Source organism: Dreissena polymorpha, chromosome 1, assembly GCF_020536995.1.
Source record: "Dreissena polymorpha isolate Duluth1 chromosome 1, UMN_Dpol_1.0, whole genome shotgun sequence".
In the NCBI taxonomy this organism is placed as follows: Eukaryota; Metazoa; Mollusca; class Bivalvia; order Myida; family Dreissenidae; genus Dreissena; species Dreissena polymorpha.
Genome location: NC_068355.1, coordinates 41187284 through 41208122, shown reverse-complemented (window position 1 = coordinate 41208122; position 20839 = coordinate 41187284). Strand labels below are relative to the sequence as shown.

Sequence of the window (20839 nt, the reverse complement as noted above, 5' to 3'; positions counted from 1 at the left end):
TTGTTTTATTCCTTTACCTCATGTATACCGTAGACACTATCATTATGTTTTTATTGGGGCTTTGTGGAAGATTAAATACAACTTAATCGGAACAGCTGATTATCCGGAACTGGTTGACAAACTGTACTACAAGTATTTCGGCATATTTTCTCAAAATGAGTGAGAATAAGTGTTTTTTACAGATAGATTTTCATTCCTCTCTCTAGAATTCGTGTTATTTTATATCTTGAAAACATTACTGTGGTATCTTCATAAGGCATTTTTCGATAGACCAGTTTTCCTCTTATGACGATTTTACTGACCAATTCTGCGAGATTGAATTTAATGAGTAACTGGTCCAACATGCGTGTCATTGTGTCTTATGGACAGGCAGAGAATAATCCGGATTTTCATACCCATAGCAGTCTCATATTCTTCACCTACTCATTCATCTCCAGGAGGATGCAGTGATGTGGCTAATGTTCTAGGTGATTTCTTTTAAATCAACCAATCAAATTATCGGATTTCTTCATTCGTGTTTGATGGTGGGAAATTTACACATTTTATAAGCTGTTGATAAAAGGTCATTTAAGGAGAAAAGCTGAGTAAACAGATACTAAGAAATGTAGGTCGGACTTGAGGGCCTTATTGGTGGTAAATGACATCACAGCCCATGGTTTTCCTACCAGTGAATATACAGAAAATATCATCAACCAAAGACCTAATTTTTATGTAATTAAAGGGACTGTCAACCACGAATGGCGAAAAAATAAAAGTTTAAAAATACCGTATTTTTTTACAATTATTAGTTTATATTGATTAAAATTTCACGACTGGTATATTACATTACATGAAAAAAGTTCATATTTTCAGTATATTCGGTAATGAAATTGTGCGATGTGAAATCGGAAGTACATCGCGAAAATAGGTGATATAACGATATACACATTATAGACGAGTTAACGCGTGACGTCACACGCACCTGCAAAGTTTAGACTCCGCCCACTGGTTGGCAAAAGAGGTGCAATTTATATAAGCGCATATAGAGAAGGTTGACGAAATCTTCGTTTTTAATGATAATCATGCACAATATCAAATATAATTTTACTAATTATGTCTGAATAAAACATTAGCATGCAAGGAAATGCATCTTTGGTACGATTTTATTGTTGTTATTATTATTTGTTTTTACTGACAACGAATTCGGGAGTGGAACACAATCTAAGAGCTCGGTATGTGGTTCAACAAAAATCTCTCTACTTGGCACTTCATCGCAACCTTTTATAGTTAAAAACTTCTCAGAAATTGAAATTCTTTCAGAATGAATTAAATTTAATGAACGAAAACAAATAAGGATAAAAACAAACAACGAATAGGTCAATTGTATGTACGCGACATAGGGTAACTGATTTGAACCTTTATGTGTCTGGAAAAACTTACCTTCTTACACATTCAATAAATTCTTTTATTTAATGTAATTGTTTTATTTAATTGTTCACACTAATTTTGGCACTCTTTGTTGCAGCATTTATATCCCGGTGTATAATTGCACCTTTGTTATCAAAAACCGATTATCTCGTTATGATCGGATACTGTCCAGACAATTACAAAGAAAACATGGTGTCATAAACCCAGAGACCTACACTTGGACCCCTGTATAAACCACATGTTGCAGACGAGTGTCTGGTCAGTAAACATAAGTCACGATACCTCTATGTCATCTCTTGGCATATTGAGCAATCATTTAATATAAAGAAGTGAAACTCCAGCTGCTGGAGCAGTATTGAATTTTCATTATAAACAATTCTTAAAAAATAATAAAAACACAATACCGCCACCAGCCTCTGAAGGCTGAAAATATAACAACATCGAAGATATGTACGGGGATACACGCTATTGCATCCACGCAGCACACATCAAACTGTTGTAAGCCACATTTTAAAGCTAAAAATACTGATAAGTTAATTTTTTATGAAATATTTTAACATTTTAACAAAAATGAAGACATTTGTCGGAAATGTATTAACTGGAACGAGTGTATATATTTATTAGCCAGTTAAACTTAATAATACATTGTTTAATAACTATACATTTAAATATTGTGCAATTTTACTGCTATGCAATTAAGGTATTTAACGGGTACCGGCAAAAGTTAACTCCGCTATTATGTGTAAAGATTGTACATTACTGCAGGGTCCGAAACACGATCATGAACATAAGCAGTCACAAAAGGGGCCGTTAGATAAATTAAATATATGCATTTATCATAAAATGCTATATTTTTATCACTCCTTATTACTAATAGAGATTTCAATATACATGCAAAGACAGTTACATTTGCGTAATTAATATGCAGGGTTTTTCCGTTTGTATGGTAAATTGAATTTATATTCATTCGATGTAAACGAAACGTAAATTCATTCAATGTAAAAGAAAATTACCCCAATATTTAAAAAAAGTACTGTATATCGCTTTTTAGGGCTTTTTTAACCAGGTTTTCCGAAGGAAAAAACTGGTTATTAGATTGGCGAATGCGGGCGGGCTGGCGGGCTGGCTGGCGGGCGGGCGGAACAAGCTTGTCCGGGCCATAACTATGTCGTTCATTGTCAGATTTTAAAATCATTTGGCACATTTGTTCACCATCATTGGACGGTGTGTCGCGCGAAATAATTACGTCGATATCTCCAAGGTCAAGGTCACACTTTGAGTTCAAAAGTAAAAAATGGCCATAAATGAGCTTGTCCTGGCCATAACTATGTCATTCATTGTGAGATTTTAAAATCATTTGGCACATTTGTTCACCATCATGGGACGGTGTGTCGCACGAAAGAATCACGTCAATATCTCCAATGTCAAGGTCGCCACGACTAAAAATAGATTTTTTTTAAAAACAAACTTACAAAGGGGGTTAATTTTGTTTTTTCATTTCAAAAGTTCAGTTTGACTTTTCTCCCTTTATCAGATTTTTTTTTCACAATGAAAACCTGGTTTTGTGACAATTTTGTCCCTTGTTTTTTTAATTGATTAAATGCACCTCTGACTCTATTGATCGCTGATGAAATAAAACACTATCCACACCACTTAAAATTATAATACAATTAAAATATGTTTTATTAGTGTTTAAATATAATTTATTCAAGTCTTATTATCAGAAAGAATACGGCTAATTTATTGTTTTGTTTTGTGGAATTGTCAGTATTAAGTCTTCCGATCACGTTTACTCTATGCTAATAACTACTTCGTATTTTTATGAAGAGGAATTTTTATTTGTGAATATACATTTATTTGGTACTAAATATGCTATATTTGCACTTTTTTTTAAAGAGTTTTAATGTTTATTTCGTTTTTATTATCAATTTATTGACTAAACAAAAGCCCTTTATACATGTTTTACGTTACTGTAACCAGTGTTTTTGCCAACCAGTCAGTGCGCATGCGCGGAAAATCCCGAATGTAAACAATAACAATTAACTCGTCTATAAATAACGCAAGTAGATTGATCATTTTATAAATAAAATATATACAATCCACTACGCTTGCACAGTTTGCATTCCTGGGTTTACCACGTGACGATGATATCAATCTACTGGCGTCATTTATAGTTAACTGGTAGTTACCTGGTAGACATACCCAGTAAAATTTAATACCGAATATACTGAAAATATGAAACCTTAACAACTTTTTGCAAGTAATGCAAGATTCCAATCGTGATATTTTGATCAATATAAACTAATAATTGTTAAAAAATACGGTATTTTACGACTTTTCTTTTCTTCGTCGTCGTTGTTGACAGTCCCTTTAACATGTGCATTTTTATCAGATTCTCTGAGAAACTTTTAAAAACAATAAACAAACTTCTAAAAGAGTAATTAAAATGATATTATTTTCTCAATTCAAATAAGCTCAACACACGAAGTACTAAAATAAGTCATTTCTGTTCTTTTTATTATAAATATTTCTGTTTTTGATAATATTGCCAAGGCTTACATGCATTCAAATTAAAATAGATTAAAGGAAATTAAAAGGTAATTACAAATTCTTTTAAAAAATTGTACGTTTTTCTCAATAAGTCCACCTTACTGGAGGAATGTGAGTTTGGTTGGTGGTCACCACACAGGACAGGTGGGGTTGTCTCCCCACATCACAAGACCATACCATGAAAATCTTTAGTATCAACTAGAAAAAGCAGGAAATTGCAGTTATAATTCAATTATTGTCTCAACATTGGTGAGTCTACAATGGTAATATGCTAATTAGGTGGGAGTGCTGGGGCACACTCCGGCTCGACACATAATGCAAGATCAGGTGCCTAAGGACATCATTAACTTTGAAAAAAACACACACACATATGCAAGACCAGCATGGCTCTCTTGTCTCATTTTATTATATTGCACACGTAATAATAGAAACAAACGTAAATACTGATGAGTTTCAAACAAATTAGTTCAGAAACATCAACGATCATTATCAACATTCCAGAAATCTTAACAAATACAACAATACCCATTAAAAAATAACCATAGGTAATACAAGATGTAAATAATGAAATAAAAACAAATTTTGTTTGATGTTTGTAACATTCCTTATAAAACAAAAAGTACTATGCACTTGAATACATGTCATGAAAAATATACTTTGTAAACAAGAGATTGCCAAGCAATATGGTCCTTTACCGGTGAAACTCCACCATTGTCAGTAATTTTTTTTTATATATACCGCCCCCTTGGTGCAAAAAGGTACCATGTGACATTTAAATTAAGAGGCACATGGTACCTTTTTGCACCAATTGGCGATGCGATATATTTGTTGCCATAGCAACCAGAATTCTTGATGTAGGAACAAAATGAATTGATGTCCATAATCTCCATATTGCCATCTGTCCATGTTTCAAGTTTCATGAAAAAATATGAAGAACTTTTTAAGTTATGGCAGGATCCAAAAAGTGTGACAGACTGACAGACAGAAAGACAGAATGACGCACTGAGCGCGAACCAAAGGTCCCCTCTGGTTTTACCGGCTGTGGACAATAACATGTTCATTACTTAAGTAAAACATATTTGTTTAATTATCTAAAAAAATAGTATCACTAAATATGATACAGTGTAGATAATACTTTAAGTCAAAGAAATAATAATTACCACTAAAAAACAACAAAGCTGCAACACAGCTTAACAAACTAAATGATCTAGTAAAATAGAGCAAAATCACAACAAAGAGTTCAATCATACAATGAAACAAGAGGGCCTGAAAGGCCCACAGTCGCTCACCTGAGATAACTAGATATTATTGGGACAAACCTTCTGACAAAGTTTCATGAAGATCGGAAAATAAATGTGGCCTCTAGAGTGTTAACAATGTTTTACTATAGCCAAATAAGGAAAAATGCCCCGCCCCCTTTATTTTCCATATTTTCAACCAAAGGGCATCATTTTTTAACTCTTCCAAGATATTATAAGAATCAATCTTCTGACCAAGTTTCATGAAGATCGGACAGTAAATGTGGACTCTAGAGTGTTAACAAGATTTTACTATAGCCATATAAGGAAAAATGCCCCGCCCCTTGAAAGACATGTTTTTCAAGCAAAGGTTACTATTTTCCAACTCATCCAAGATATCATTGGGACAAATCTTCTGACCAAGTTTCATGAAGATCGGAAAATAAAGGTGGTCTCTAGAGTGTTAACAAGGTTTAACTATAACCATATAAGGAAAAATGCCCCGCCCCCTGGCGGCCATGTTTTTCAACCAACTGGCATCATTTTCGAACTATTCCAAGTTATTATTGGGATGAAACTTCTGACCAAGTTTCATGAAGAATGGACAATAAATGTGGCCTCTAGAGTGTTAACAAGATTTTACTAAAGCCATATATAGCCATATAACGCAAAATGCCCCGCCCCTTGGCAGCCATGTTTTTCAAGCAAAGGTTACCATTTTTGAACTCATCCAAGATATATTTGGGACAAATTTTCTGAGCAAGTTTCATGAAGATCGGAAAATAAATGTGGACTCTTAGAGTGTTATCAAGGTTTTACTATACCGACTGGCATCATTTTCAAACTCGTCCAAGATATTATTGGGATGAATCTTCTGACCAAGTTTCATGAAGATCAGACAATAAATGTGGCCTCTATAGTGTTAACAAGATTTTACTATAGCCATATAAGGAAAAATGCCCTGCCCCTTGGCAGCCATGTTTTTCAAGCAAACGTAACCATTTTCGAACTCAACCGTCAGGTCCAAAAAACACATGTTCTGACCAAATTTCATGAAGATTGGACCAAAAATGTGACTTCTAGAGTGTTCCCATGTTTTCACTATATACAATAGAGAAAAATGCCGCGCCCACTTGCGGCCATGTTTTTTCACCGATCTGGACCATTTTCGAACTTATCCGAGATATCAATGAAACCAATATTTCCACCAAGTTTCATGATGATTGGGCAAAAATTGTGAGTGTTCACAAGGTTTCTCTATAGCCATATAAGGAATACTGCCCCGCCCCCTCCCGGCCATGTTTTTCAATGGACCGGAACGATTTTTGAACTCAACCAACATATCATTTAGACAAACATTTTGAGTTACATGAAGATTTGGCATCAAATGTGACTTCTACAGTGTTCACAAGGTTTTTCTTTTTTTGACCTAGTGACCTAGTTCTTGACCCAGCATGACCCAGTTTAAAACTCAGTCGAGGTATCAATGGGACAAATGTTCTGACAAAGTTTCATGAAGATCGGACAATAAATGTGGCCTCTAGAGTGTTTACAAGGCAAAATGTTGACGACGGACGACGGACAAAAGGCAATCACAAAATCACGTTGTGCTCAGGTGAGCTAAAAAGTAACTTAAACTCAGCAACGATGTAAATTGCACAAAATCTCATCAAAAATGACTAGAAAGCATTAAAAAAAATACATAAATGTATATTCAATAAATAAAGATGCTATACAAAAGCACATTTAGATTTCATTACACAACATTACAAGACACACAAAAAACATTGCCCCTATGACAAATGCTCCAAAAGACATGTTTTGACAAGACACTCACCCCCCCCCCCCCCAAAAAAAAAAAAAAAAACACAAGAGGGCCTGAAAGGCCCACTGTCGCTCACCTGAGATAACAAGATATTATTGGGACAAATCTTCTGACCAAGTTTCACAAAGATCGGAAAATAAATGTGGCCTCTAGAGTGTTAACAAGGTTTAACTTTAGCCATATAAGGAAAAATGCCCCGCCCCCTGGCAGCCATGTTTTTCAACCAACCGGCATCATTAATGAACTCGTCCAAGATATTATCGGGATGAATCTTTTGACCAAGTTTCATGAAGATCAGACAGTAAATGTGGCCTCTAGAGTGTTAACAAGATTTTACTATAGCCATATAAGGAAAAATGCCCCGCCCCTTGGAAGCCATTTTTTTCAAGCAAACATAATTATTTTCGAACTCATCCAAGATATCATTGAGACCAATCTTCTGACCAAATTTCATGAAGATTGGACAATAAATGTGGCCTCTAGAGTGTAAACAAGGTTTTACTATAGCCATATAAGGAAAAATGCCCCGCCCCTGGTGGCCATGTTTTTAAAGCAACCAAAACCATTTTCTAACTCATCCAAGATATCATTGGGACAAATCTTCTGACCAAGTTTGATGATGATCGGAAAATAAATGTGACCTCTAGAGTGTTAACAAGGTTTTACTATTGCCATATAAGGAAAATAGCCCCGCCCCTGTGGTGGCCATGTTTTTCAACCAACCGGCATCATTTTTGAACTCGTCCAAGGTATTATTGGGATGAATCTTCTGACCGAGTTTCATGAAGATCGGACTACAAATGTGGCCTCTAGAGTGTTAACAAGATTTTACTATAGCCTTATATAGCCATATAAGGAAAAATGCCCCGCCCCTATTTTTTAACTCATCCAAGATATCATTAAGACAAATCTTCTGACCATATTTCATCAAGATTGGACAATAAATGTTGCCTCTAGAGTGTTAACAAGGTTTACTATAAATAGACATATAAGGAAAAATGCCCCGCCCCCTGGCGGCCATGTTTTTAAACCAACCGGCATCATTTTCGAAATCATCCAAGATATTATTGGGATGAATCTTCTGACCAAGTTTCATGAAGATTTAACAATAAATGTAGCCTCTAGAGTGTTAACAAGATTTTACTATAGCCATATATAGCCATATAAGGAAAAATGCCCCGCCCCTTGGCAGCCATTTTTTTCAAGCAAACGTAACCATTTTCGAACTTATATAAGATATCATTTGGACAAATCTTCTGACCAAAATTCATTAAGATCGGAAAATAAATGTGGCTTCTGGAGTGTTAACAAGGTTTAACTATAGCCATATAAGGAAAAATGCCCCGCCCCCTGGCAGCCATGTTTTTCAACCAACGGGCATCATTTTTGAACTCGTCCAAGAAAATTATTGGGATGAATCTTCTGACCAAGTTTCATGAAGATCGGACAATAAATGTGGCCTCTAGAGTGTTAACAAGATTTTACTATAGCCTTATATAGCCATATTGGGAAAAATGCCCCGCCCCTTGGCAGCCATGTTTTTCAAGCAAACATAACCATTTTCGAACTCATCCAAGATATCATTGAAACCAATCTTCTAACCAAATTTCATGAAGAGTGGACAATAAATGTGGCCTCTAGAGAGTTAACAAGGCAAATGTTGACGCCGCACAATGCACAACGGACAAAAAGCGATAACAAAAACTCACCATGAGCAACGACGTTGTGCTCAGGTGAGCTAAAAACACACACACGCACAAACCAAAATTCATGACCTTTGTTTCTGAATTTTGACCTTGCCCTTAAACTGAGGAGCATGGGAGTTGTGCGTGGAACATTGTATGACATGGGATAAAATAATTCTAAGTACAATTATTATCCTTTCAGGTATTACAAAGTTACAGATAGGAAACGCAATTGTTTTACCTTGGACAATTTATTGCTTATCTTGAACTTTTACCAATAAGCAAGTGAATTTTAGTATATAGTTTAAACCTTTTTATTTTAGATTGATGGCATCGAAAGCATATGACCTATTGAAACACTCTGAAGTCTGTTTTCTGGGTAGAACCAGTGCTTGGTGTCTTTGGGGAAGATCTTAAGAAAGCTCCCCCAGTCGGGATTGAACCTGTAATCTACCGGACACTAGGCAGAAACCATATCCATTACGCCATGGCGACCTTGTGAAGTAGACACATTGTGTGTTCATGGAGAAACCTAATCCAAAGTAACATCAAAATCCCTCCGGGCATTTACAAATTACAGAGGAAAAACAAAATCTGGATGAAGAGAACCATCCAAACATCTACTGTTATTATGGGGAATAACAAGTAATATGTAATAGCTATGAGAACTGAAAAATGAAATGTTGTCTCAGTACTCCTTATAACCTCTAAATGTCCATGTTAATATATGCAAATTAATTGGTAATCGATTTTAATATGAATTAATGTATGCTCTGTTCAAAATAATATACATACCAAAGGGAAACTCATAAAAACTATACTGTAAAATGATATTTGGTTGTTGAACTATGCACTTACACCATTTTGTCTTAAATAATAATTTCAATTCATTTCTTTATGATTGGAGACAAAGCCAACAAATTGACTTCTGTATGTTCAATGTATACAATGAATGTAAATATTCATGATCTAGAAAATATTACACAATCTCAACAAAGCTGATAATAATGCCCCTTAAAGCAAAAATATGTTGTAACGATATATTCAACATAGTAAAACGAACATTTCACTGTAAATGTAAATGTATAAAATTATATTCTAGAGCATTGACTGTCCAGTTTTTGTTTTAGTAAACTTAAACATAAACAGGCACAATTTCAGACACATGGCAATATATAAATCTCTTTTTATTAATTTGATTATATTATATGAGAAAACAAGAGCACCGCCTTGTGGGTGCAGACCGCTCATCTATTTTTCTGTTACTGGTAGCCAGCACAAGGCAATTAATCAAGGCATCATCTATTAACAATTTCAAGAAGTGTAATACCTCCCACTGTTCTTTTGAATGTTCAACTTTGCATGACCTGTAAATGGGGCAACTTATGGCTGAGAATCCTCCTGTGTCAATTTTCCACATCAAATTAATTTTAATCAGTCATTTTCTGGCACAAAGTAAATCATTAAGAAGGAGAAGTCACTTCGCCTTCATGAAATTAATGTGCAAGTTAAGATTAATTGGGAGAAGAAATCGCCCACTTCGCCCACACCCGAGACCCCTGTAAGAAATTAAAAGGTAATTACAAATTCTTCTAAAAAAGTGTACGTTTTTCTCAATAAGTCCACCTTACTGGAGGAATGTGAGTTTTGTTGGTGGTCACCACACAGGACAGGTGGGGTTGTCTCCCCACAGCACAAGACCATGAAAATCTTTAGTATCAACTATAAAAAGCAGGAAATTGCAGTTATAATTCAATTATTGTCTCAACATTGGTGAGTCTACAATGGTAATATGCTAATTAGGTGGGAGTGCTGGGGCACACTCCGGCTCGACACATAATGCAAGATCAGGTGCCTAACGACATCATTAACTTTGAAAAAAATCCGCACACACATATGCAAGACCAGCATGGCTCTCTTGTCTCATTTTATTATATTGCACCAGTAATAATAGAAACAAACGTAAATACTGATGATTTTCAAACAAATTAGTTCAGAAACATCAACGATCATTATCAACATTCCAGAAATCTTAACAAATACAACAATACCCATTAAAAAATAACCATAGGTAGTAAAAGATGTAAACAAGGACTGTTTGTAAAACATGCATGCCCCCTCTCAGTTGTAGAGACAGCCATTGTGTGAATATGTTTTTGTCACTGTGACCTTGACCTTTGACCTAGTGACCTGAAAGTCAATAGGGGTCATCTGCCAGTAATGATCAATGTACCTATGAAGTCTCATGATCCTAGGCATAAGCGTTATTGAGTTATCATCCGGAAACCATTTTACTATTTCCGATCACCATGACCTTGACCTTTGACCTAGTGACCTGAAAATCAATAGGGGTCATCTGCCAGTAATGATCAATGTACCTATGAAGTTTCATGATTCTAGGCATAAGCGTTCTTGAGTTATCATCAGGAAACCATTTAACTATTTCGGGTCACCGTTACCTTTGACCTAGTGACCTGAAAATCAATAGGGGTCATCTGTGAGTCATGATCAATCTACCTATCAAGTTTCATGATCCTAGGCATAAGCGTTCTTGAGTTATCATCCGGAAACCATTTTACTATTTCGGCTCACCGTGACCTTGACCTTTGACCTAGTGAACTGAAAATCAATAGGGGTCATTTGAAAGTCATGATCAATCTACCTATCAAGTTTCATGATCCTAGGCATAAGCGTTCTTGAGTTATCATCCGGAAACCATTTTACTATTTCGGGTCACCGTGACCTTGACCTTTGACCTAGTGACCTGAAAATCAATAGGGGTCATCTGCGAGTCATGGTCAATCTACCTATCAAGTTTCATGATCCTAGGCATAAGCCTTCTTGAGTTATCATCTGGAAACCATTTTGCTATTTCCGGTCACTGTGACCTTGACCTTCGACCTAGTGACCTGAAAATCAATAGGGGTCATCTGCGAGTCATGATCAATCTACCTATCAAGTTTCATGATCCTAGGCCTAAGCGTTCTTGAGTTATCATCCGGAAACCATTTTACTATTTCGGGTCACCGTGACCTTGACCTTTGACCTAGTGACCTGAAAATCAATAGGGGTCATCTGTGAGTCATGATCAATCTACCTATCAAGTTTCATGATCCTAGGCATAATCCTTCTTGAGTTATCATCCGGAAACCATTTTACTATTTCGGGTCACCGTGACCTTGACCTTTGACCTAGTGACCTCAAAATCAATAGGGGTCATCTGCAAGTCATGATCAATGTACCTATGAAGTTTAAATTAAGAGGCACATGGTACCTTTTTGCACCAATTAGGCAATATATTTGTTGCCATAGCAACCAGAATTCTTGATGTAGGAACAAAATGAATTGACGCCCCTAATCTCCATATTGCCATCTGTCCATGTTTCAAGTTTCATGAAAAAATAGGACGAACTTTTTAAGTTATGGCAGAATCCAAACAAGAGCACCGCCTTGCGGGTGCAGACCGCTCATCTATTTTCTTTTTAAAGGTGAAGGGACTCTTAATTTCAATCACAAAGGAGGGAGGGGTGGAGTGAAGAGGGGTGTATAGTGTGGGGGGTGGACATTTATTACAATATCTTCCAAAAATGCGAAAAAAAAAATGCAAAAAATGCACAGTCCCCTTATGATAGTTAGTAAGTGTTGCAAGTATGAAATCAATAGCTTTGATACTTAAGGAATAAAATGGACCTAAACACAAAACTTATCCAAAATTTTCAATTTTCTAAGTATAAAAAGGGCACATAATTCTGTCAAAATGCACGCCAGAGTTATCTAACTTTGCCTGCCCAGTCCCCTCATGATAGGTAGTAAGTGTACCAAGTTTGAATGCAATAGCATTGATACTTTCTGAGAAAAGTGGACCTAAACGCAAAACTTAACCGGACGCAGACGCCAACGCCGACACCAAGGTGATGACAATAGCTCATTTTTTTTTTCAAAAAATAGATGAGCTAAAAAGTGGGACAGACATGGCAATATATAAATATCTTTTTATTAATTTGATTATATTATATGTGAAAACAAGAGCACCGCCTTGCGGGTGCAGACCGCTCATCTATTTTTCTTTTCAAAGGTGTAGGGACCTATCTCAATTTCAATCACAAAGGAGGGAGGGGTGGAGTGGAGAAGGGTGTATTATACACACCTCTCCACTCCACTCCTCCCTCCTTTGGGATTGAAATTGAGATACAGTATAGTGTGGGGATGTGGTCATTTATTACATTATCTTCCAAAAATGCAAAAAAAAAATGCAAAAGAAAATAAAAAAAATTTGGGGGGGGGGGATTCTTGGGTGGGATGGTTGGACAGTATTTCAAAAATAAAATAATAAAAATAAATATTTGTGTTTGTTAACCATGTTTGAAAAAAACAAGAGATGTGTTTTTCAGAAACACAATACCCCCTTTTGCGCCGCTTTAAAATCATTCTTATTTTATTTTTTTTACCTTTGACCTTGAAGGATGACCTTGGCCTTGAACTTCCACCACTAAAAATGTGCAACTTTATGAGAACGCAGCTTTGAAATATTTTTTATGACCTTTGATCTTGAAGGATGACCTTGACCTTGAAGGATGACCTTGACCTTCCACCACTCAAAATGTGCAGCTTCATGATAATGCTGCTTTGAATTATTTTGTGTGACCTTTGACCTTGAAGGATGACCTTGACAGATGAACTTAACCTTCAACTTCCACCACTCAAAATGTGCAGCTTCATGAGAAGCCGCTTTGAAATTAAAAAAAATAAATTTACCTTTGACCTTGAAGGATGACCATGACCTTGAAGGATGACCTTGACCTTGAACTTCCACCTCTCAAAATGTGCAGCTTAATGATAACGCCGCTTTGAATTTTTAAATATTTTTGTTTACCTTTGATCTTGAAGGATGACCTTGACCTTGAAGGATGACCTTGACCTTCCACCACTCAAAATATGCAGCTTCATGATAATGCTGCTTTGAATTATTTTTTTGACCTTAAAGGATGACCTTGATCTTAAAGAATGACCTTGACCTTCAACTTCAACCACTCAAAATAAGCAGCTTCATGAGAAGGCCGCTTTGATTTTTTTTTGGATCTTTGACCTTGAAGGATGACCTAGACCTTGAAGGATGACCTTGACCTTAAACTTCCACCACTCAAAATGTGCAGCTTCATGAGAACGCCGCTTTTAATTAAAAAAAATAATAATTTGACCTTGAAGGATGACCTTGACCTTGAATTTACACCACTCAAAATGTGCAGCTTCATGAGATACACATGCATGCCAAATATCAAGTTGCTATCTTTAATATTAAAAAAGTTATGGCCAATGTTAAAGTTTTCGGACGGACAGACGCCATATATTTGACATTTGACCTTGAAGGATGACCTTGACCTTCACCTTTCACCACTCAAAATCTTAAGATCCATGAGATACAAATGCATGCCAAATATCAAGTTGCTATCTTCAATATTGAAAAAGTTATGGCCAATGTTAAATTTTTCGGACGGACAGACACCATAAATTTGACATTTGACCTTGAAGGATGACATTGATCTTGACCTTTCACCACTTAAAATGTGCAGCTCCATGAAATACACACGCATGCCAAATATCAAGTTGCTATCTTCAAAAGTGAAAAGGTAATGGCCAATGTTTAAGTTTTTTCGGACAGACTGACTGACATACTGATGGACAGTTCAACTGCTATATGCCACCCTGCGGGGGGCATAAACATTATTTTTTTGGGGGTGGGGGGGAAGGTATAGTGTAAGGGTGTGGTGGTCATTTATTAGATGATCTTCAATTAAACAAGAGCACCGCCTTGCGGGTGCAGACCGCTCATCTATTTTCTTTTTAAAGGTGAAGGGACTCTTATTTTCAATCACAAAGGAGGGAGGGGTGGAGTGAAGAGGGGTGTATAGTGTGGAGTTGTGGACATTTATTACATTATCTTCCAAAAAAGCGAAAAAAAAAAAACTATCGGGGGGGGTGGGGGGGGTGGGGGGGGGGTGGGAGTGGGTGGGGGATGGGGGGGGGGATTTTTTGGGTGCGATGGTTGGACAGTATTTCAAACATAACCGTTTAAAAAAAAAATGGGGGGTGGGGTTTAGTGTGAGGGTGTGGTGGTAATTTGTGAGATGATCTTAAAAAAAAAAAAAAAAAAAATTGGGGGGGGGGGTTGGGGTGGGGGGGGGGTAGGGGTATAGTGTGAGGGTGTGGTGGTCATTTGTGAGATGATCTTAAAAAAAAAATTAGGGGGGAGGGGGGGAGGGCACGGGGGATGGTTTGGGTGGAGTCTATTGTGGTATGTCAGGTAAGAGTAGTTTTATCAAAGTATCAATCAAATCTAATCATAAATAAAGAAGTTATGGCAATTTTAGCAAAATTTAATAATTTGACCTTGAGAGTCAAGGTCATTCAAAGGTCAAGGTAAAATTCAACTTGCCAGGTACAGTAACCTCATGATAGCATGAAAGTATTTGAAGTTTGAAAGCAATAGCCTTGATACTTAAGAAGTAAAGTGGATCGAAACACAAAATTTAACCATATATTCAAAGTTACTAAGTCAAAAAAGGGCCATAATTCCGTAACAATGACAACCAGAGTTATGCAACTTGTCCTTTTACTGTACCCTTATGATAGTTTGTGAGTGTTCCAAGTATGAAAGCAATATCTTTGATACTTTAGGGGTAAAGTGGACCAAAACACAAATCTTAACCAAATTTTCAATTTTCTAAGTATAAAGGGCTCATAATTCCGTCCAAATGCCAGTCAGAGTTACATAACTTTGCCTGCACAGTCCCCTTATGATAGTTAATAAGTGTTGCAAGTACGAAAGCAATAGCTTTGATACTGTAGGAATAAAGTGGACCTAAACACAAAACTTAACAAAATTTTCAATTTTCTAAGTATAAAAAGGGCACATAATTCTGTCAAAATGCCAGTCAGAGTTACATTACTTTGCCTGCACAGTCCCCTTATGATAGTTAGTAAGTGTTGCAAGTATGAAAGCAATAGCTTTGATACTTAAGGAATAAAATGTACCTAAACACAAAACTTAACCAAAATTTTCAATTTTCTAAGAGTAAAAAGGGCACATAATTCTGTCAAAATGCACGCCAGAGTTATCTAACTTTGCCTGCCCAGTCCCCTCATGATAGTTAGTAAGTGTACCAAGTTTGAATGCAATAGCATTGATACTTTCTGAGAAAAGTGGACCTAAACGCAAAACTTAACCAAAATTTTCAATTTTCTAAGTATAAAAAGGGCACATAATTCTGTCAAAATGCACGCCAGAGTTATCTAACTTTGCCTGCCCAGTCCCCTCATGATAGTAAGTAAGTGTACCAAGTTTGAATTTAATAGCATTGATACTTTCTGAGAAAAGTGGACCTAAATGCAAAACTTAACCGGACGCCGACGCCAACGCCGACGCCGACGTGATGACAATAGCTCATAATTTTTTTTCAAAAAATAGATGAGCTAAAAAATAATTAATGGGGGGAATTGAGGGGGGATTCAGATGGGGAGGGGGGGGAGCGTGGGGAATGGTTTGGGTGGAGTCCATTGTGGTATGTCAGGTAAGAGTTGTTTTGTCAAAGTATCAATCGAATCTAATCATAAATAAAGAAGTTATGGCAATTTTAGCAAAATTTTATAATTTGACCTAGAGAGTCAAGGTCATTCAAAGGTCAAGGTAAAATTCAACTTGCCAGGTACAGTACCCTCATGATAGCATGAAAGTATTTGAAGTTTAAAAGCAAAAGCCTTGATACTTAAGAAGTAAAGTGGATCTAAACACAAAATGTAACCATATATATTCAAAGTTACTAAGTCAAAAAAGGGCCATAATTCCGTAAAAATGTCAACCAGAGTTATGCAACTTGTCCTTTACTGTCCCCTTATGATAGTTTGCGAGTGTTCCAAGTATGAAAGGAATATCTATGATACTTTAGGGGTAAAGTGGACCAAAACACAAAACTTAACCAAATTTTCAAGTATAAAGGGCCCATAATTCCGTCAAAATGCCAGTAAGAGTTACATAACTTTGCCCGCACAGTCCCCTTATGATAGTTAGTAAGTGTTGCAAGTATGAAATCAATAGCTTTGATACTTAAGGAATAAAATGGACCTAAACACAAAACTCAACCAAAATTTTCAACTTTCTAAGTACAAAAAAAGGCACATAATTCTGTCAAAATGCAAGCCAGAGTTATCTAACTTTGCCTGCCCAGTCCCCTCATGATAGTAAGTAAGTGTACCAAGTTTGAATGCAATAGCATTGATACTTTATGAGAAAAGTGGACCTAAACGCAAAACTTAACCGGACGCCGTTGCCGACGCCAAGGTGATGACAATAGCTCATAATTTAAAATAAATAAATAGATGAGCTAAAAATTGAACCCAATTACAATAAAATCAACTGTCCAGTAACAGGCTACATTGAGGCATTCATCATGGATATCTCCATCCTCTTTTAGTGGCAGAAAGTTAAGGTCAATATTTGGCTTAACTTTTTAAAGAATGTTAGATTAATAAACTTGTAACAGTCAAAATCTTATCATTAAATGTGGCATGAAAAATAATTCAGTCATGTAAAAGTGTTTTTAATTGCCATAATCTGACTATGGTATATAATACTTACCTAATAAGACATAGTGCGTCAGCTGACAATCATGTCATAGGCTTTTACGGGACTTAATTGTGGTCTTTTGGGCATTTTCCAGTAAAAAGTTTTTTTTTCATAGCAATCAACTTGACAACTTTACAGGAGATTCTGGTCTCAAGCAACATGGTAAACAACAACATAAGTACATGAGGGTTATGGGCCCTACGGGGATAACATGGGACCAAAACTATAATTTGTTACTTTATAATAAAGTTCTAGCCAACTCTGAGAAAGTGCTAGCTGATTCCTGAAGATTTGGCAAAAAAGAGACTTCTAGAGTATAAACAAGTTCTTTTATTTTCCTAGTGACCTAGTTTTTGAGCTCCCATCACCCAGTCTCAAACTCAGCCGATATTTGATTGGGCCAAATGTTCTGACCAAGTTTCATAAAGATTGTCCTAAACATGTGGCTTATATAGTGTCAACAAGTGTTTACTATAGCCGCATAAGTAAAACTTACCGACCAGGCAGCCATGTTTTTCAACAAACTGGAGGAATTTTCAAACTAAGCAGAGCAGTCATAAGTACAAGTGTTCTGACTAAGTTTCATTTCAAATGCACAAAAAATGAGACATCAAGAGTGTTAACAAGGTTTCAATACAGCCATATAAGGAAAAATGCCCCACCCCCTAGCAGCCATGTTTTTCAATGAACTCTAACCATTTTCGAACTCAGCCAAGCTATCATTAGAACAAATGTTTGAACCAAATTTCAAATAGATTGGACTAGAGTGAGACTTCTAGAGAGTTAACAAGGTTCAACAATAGTCATTTAAGGAAAAATGTCCCACCCCCTAGTAGCCTCCTTTTTCAAAGGACTGGAACCATTTTCTACTTAGCCACCCAGATATCTTTAAACATATGTTCTGACCAAGTTTCATGAAGATTGGACTAAACTTATGACTTCTAGAGTGTTAACAAGCTTTTACTATAGCAATATAAGGACAAATATAAATGTGGTCTCTAAGAGTGTTAACATGGCAAATGTTGACAACAGACAAATGGCGATCATAAACGCTCAGTTCTGCTCAGGTAAGCTGAGGAAAGAACTTTGGACTTTGGGGGGGGGAGGGGGGGAGGGAGCGGACGGTCAATAATAAATGGCAATACATAAATAAACAAATATTATAATCCACTTATATTTCTGTAAAATTTCTTCATTTTTCCAGTTGATCTCTTAATTAGGTATATGCAGAATATGGGGGTGGTGGTGCTGAAATAAAAATTTAAATATAATATTTTAGAACTAATTGTCAATGTTGCACAGGCAACTGTTACTTGTAATGTGATAAAGGTACTGGAAAAAGGGTTTCACAAAATGTTTTTAAATATTATAAAGATACAAAATGCTGATAGATAGATAGACTTTTATTTTCCCCCATTCATGAAGAGCATAACATGGACCACCAGCAATGTCTGTAATTTAAAAACAATGACCCATGGTTACACTTGTGATTTAGGTAAGCAGAACACTCAAAGAACTCACGTTAATTTAAACATGCAGTGCAAAACAAAACAAGCGATGTGTTTGTGAAACACTATGTCCCCATATATTTGACCTTTGACCTTGAAGGATGACCTTGACCTTTCACAACTCAAAATGTGCAGCTCCATGAGATACACATGCATGCAAACTATAAAGTTGCTATCTTCAATATTGCAAGTGTACAATAAAATGAGCGATTTTGACCCATATATTTGACCTTTGACCTTGAAGGATGACCTTGACCTTTCACCACTCAAAATGTGCAGCTCCTAGAGATACACATGCATGCCAAATATGAAGTTGCTATCTTCAATATTGCAAAAGTTAAAGTTTGCACAAACAAACACACAGACCAACCAACAGACAGGGCAAAAACAATATGTCCCCCACTATAGTGGTGGGGGACATAACATGAGCTGTCAGAGGACAGCGCGCTCGACTATTCGAGTGCTTGACAGTATAACGTAAGCCATCATGGGGAAATTGTTCATATTCAATAATTTATTAGACGATCTTTCAAAAATAAAAAAGGAAAAAAATAAAATTGGGCGGGGGGGGGGGGGTAGGGGGGAGTGAGAGGGGGGTATAATGTGGGGTGGGGTAATTTATGAGATGATGTTTAAAAAAAAATAAAAAAAAAATAGGGGGGGGGGGTGGGGGGGTAGGAGGGGGGGGTGAGAGGGGGTATAATGTGGGGTGGGGTAATTTATAAGTCATTAAGATGCTGTTTAAAGAAAAATTGGGGGGTGGGAGGGTAGGGGGTGAGAGGGGGGTAAAATGTGGGGTGTGGATATTTATTAGATGTTTAAAAAAAAATAAAAAATTAGGGGTTGGGGGGTAGGGGGTGGGAGGGGGGTATAATGTGGAGTGTGGTAATTTATAAGATGATAAAAAAATTGGAGGGGGGGGGGAAGGTTGGGGGGGAAGGGATTCTGGGTAGGGGCGTGGGGTATTGTTTGGGTGGAATCCATTGTGGTATTTAGGTAAGAGTTGTTTTGTCAAAGTAATAATAAAATTTGATCATAAATAAAGAAGTTATGGCAATTTAAGCAAAATGTTCAATTATCTAAGTGTAAAAGGGGCTATAATTATGTCAAAATGCTTGATACAGTGGTCTGCTCTTGTTTATAGGTTGGGGTCATGTTAGTAAACAAGAATGCAACATATAAAAGCAATATGTCAAGGGACAATGAAAATAAATGGGGTAGTACGAAAACTTTAACATTTGCTGCATATTCTAAGTGGAAAAGGGGCCATAATTATGACAAAATGCTTGATAGAGTTGTCTGCTCTTGTTATAGGTTGGGGTCATGTTGGTAAACAAGTATGCAAAATATGAAAGCAATATGTCAAGGGACAAAGAAAATATTAGGGGTAGTACGAAAACGCTAACGCAGACGCCGGGGTGAGTAGGATATCTCCACTATATATATTTCATATATAATAGTAGCGCTAAAAATTAAGAGCTTAACATAATATTGAAGGTTATTTAGAACATGAAAGTGTTATACTAAAATAGAAACAGAGTATGAAAATCTGCTTGTAAATTTTACATCTTGCGCTTATGTATCCATTCACTATCAATATATATGAAAATTATATGAGAGCTCTTATTTTTTGAAAACTGAAAGTTTGAACTTTTCGGCCAGTGTTTTGGGGACTTTTACTTTCAGCAGTTTTTACAACATAATTAATTAAAATTAAAAATTGTAAATGACAGTTATAACAGCATTATTATGCCCCCCTTCAATGAAGAGGGGGTATATTGTTTTGCACATCGGTCCGTCGGTCGGTCGGTCCATCCGTCCACCAGATAGTTTCCGGATGATAACTCAAGAACGCTTAGGCCTAGGATCATGAAACTTCATAGGTACATTGATCATGACTGGCAGATGACCCCTATTGATTTTCAGGTCACTAGGTCAAAGATCAAGGTCACAGTGACTCAAACCAGTAATATGGTTTCCGGATGATAATCAAGAATGCTTAGGCC

The 20839-nt window shown here is 36.4% G+C and overlaps 1 protein-coding gene across 1 annotated transcript in view; it reads right to left on the bottom strand.

The window, feature by feature from the left end:
• Nucleotides 1-7051: 7051 nt before the first annotated feature.
• LOC127877891 (uncharacterized) overlaps nt 7052-20839 on the bottom strand; it is a 70401-nt gene continuing 56613 nt past the window's right edge. Inside the window, exons 6-7 of the mRNA XM_052424219.1 lie at nt 18497-18573; nt 7052-10264 (exon numbers count right to left, since the gene is read on the bottom strand). Coding sequence (XP_052280179.1) covers nt 18542-18573 — 32 coding nt within the window. The 3' untranslated portion in view covers nt 7052-10264; nt 18497-18541. The remainder of the gene's footprint in view (nt 10265-18496; nt 18574-20839) is intronic.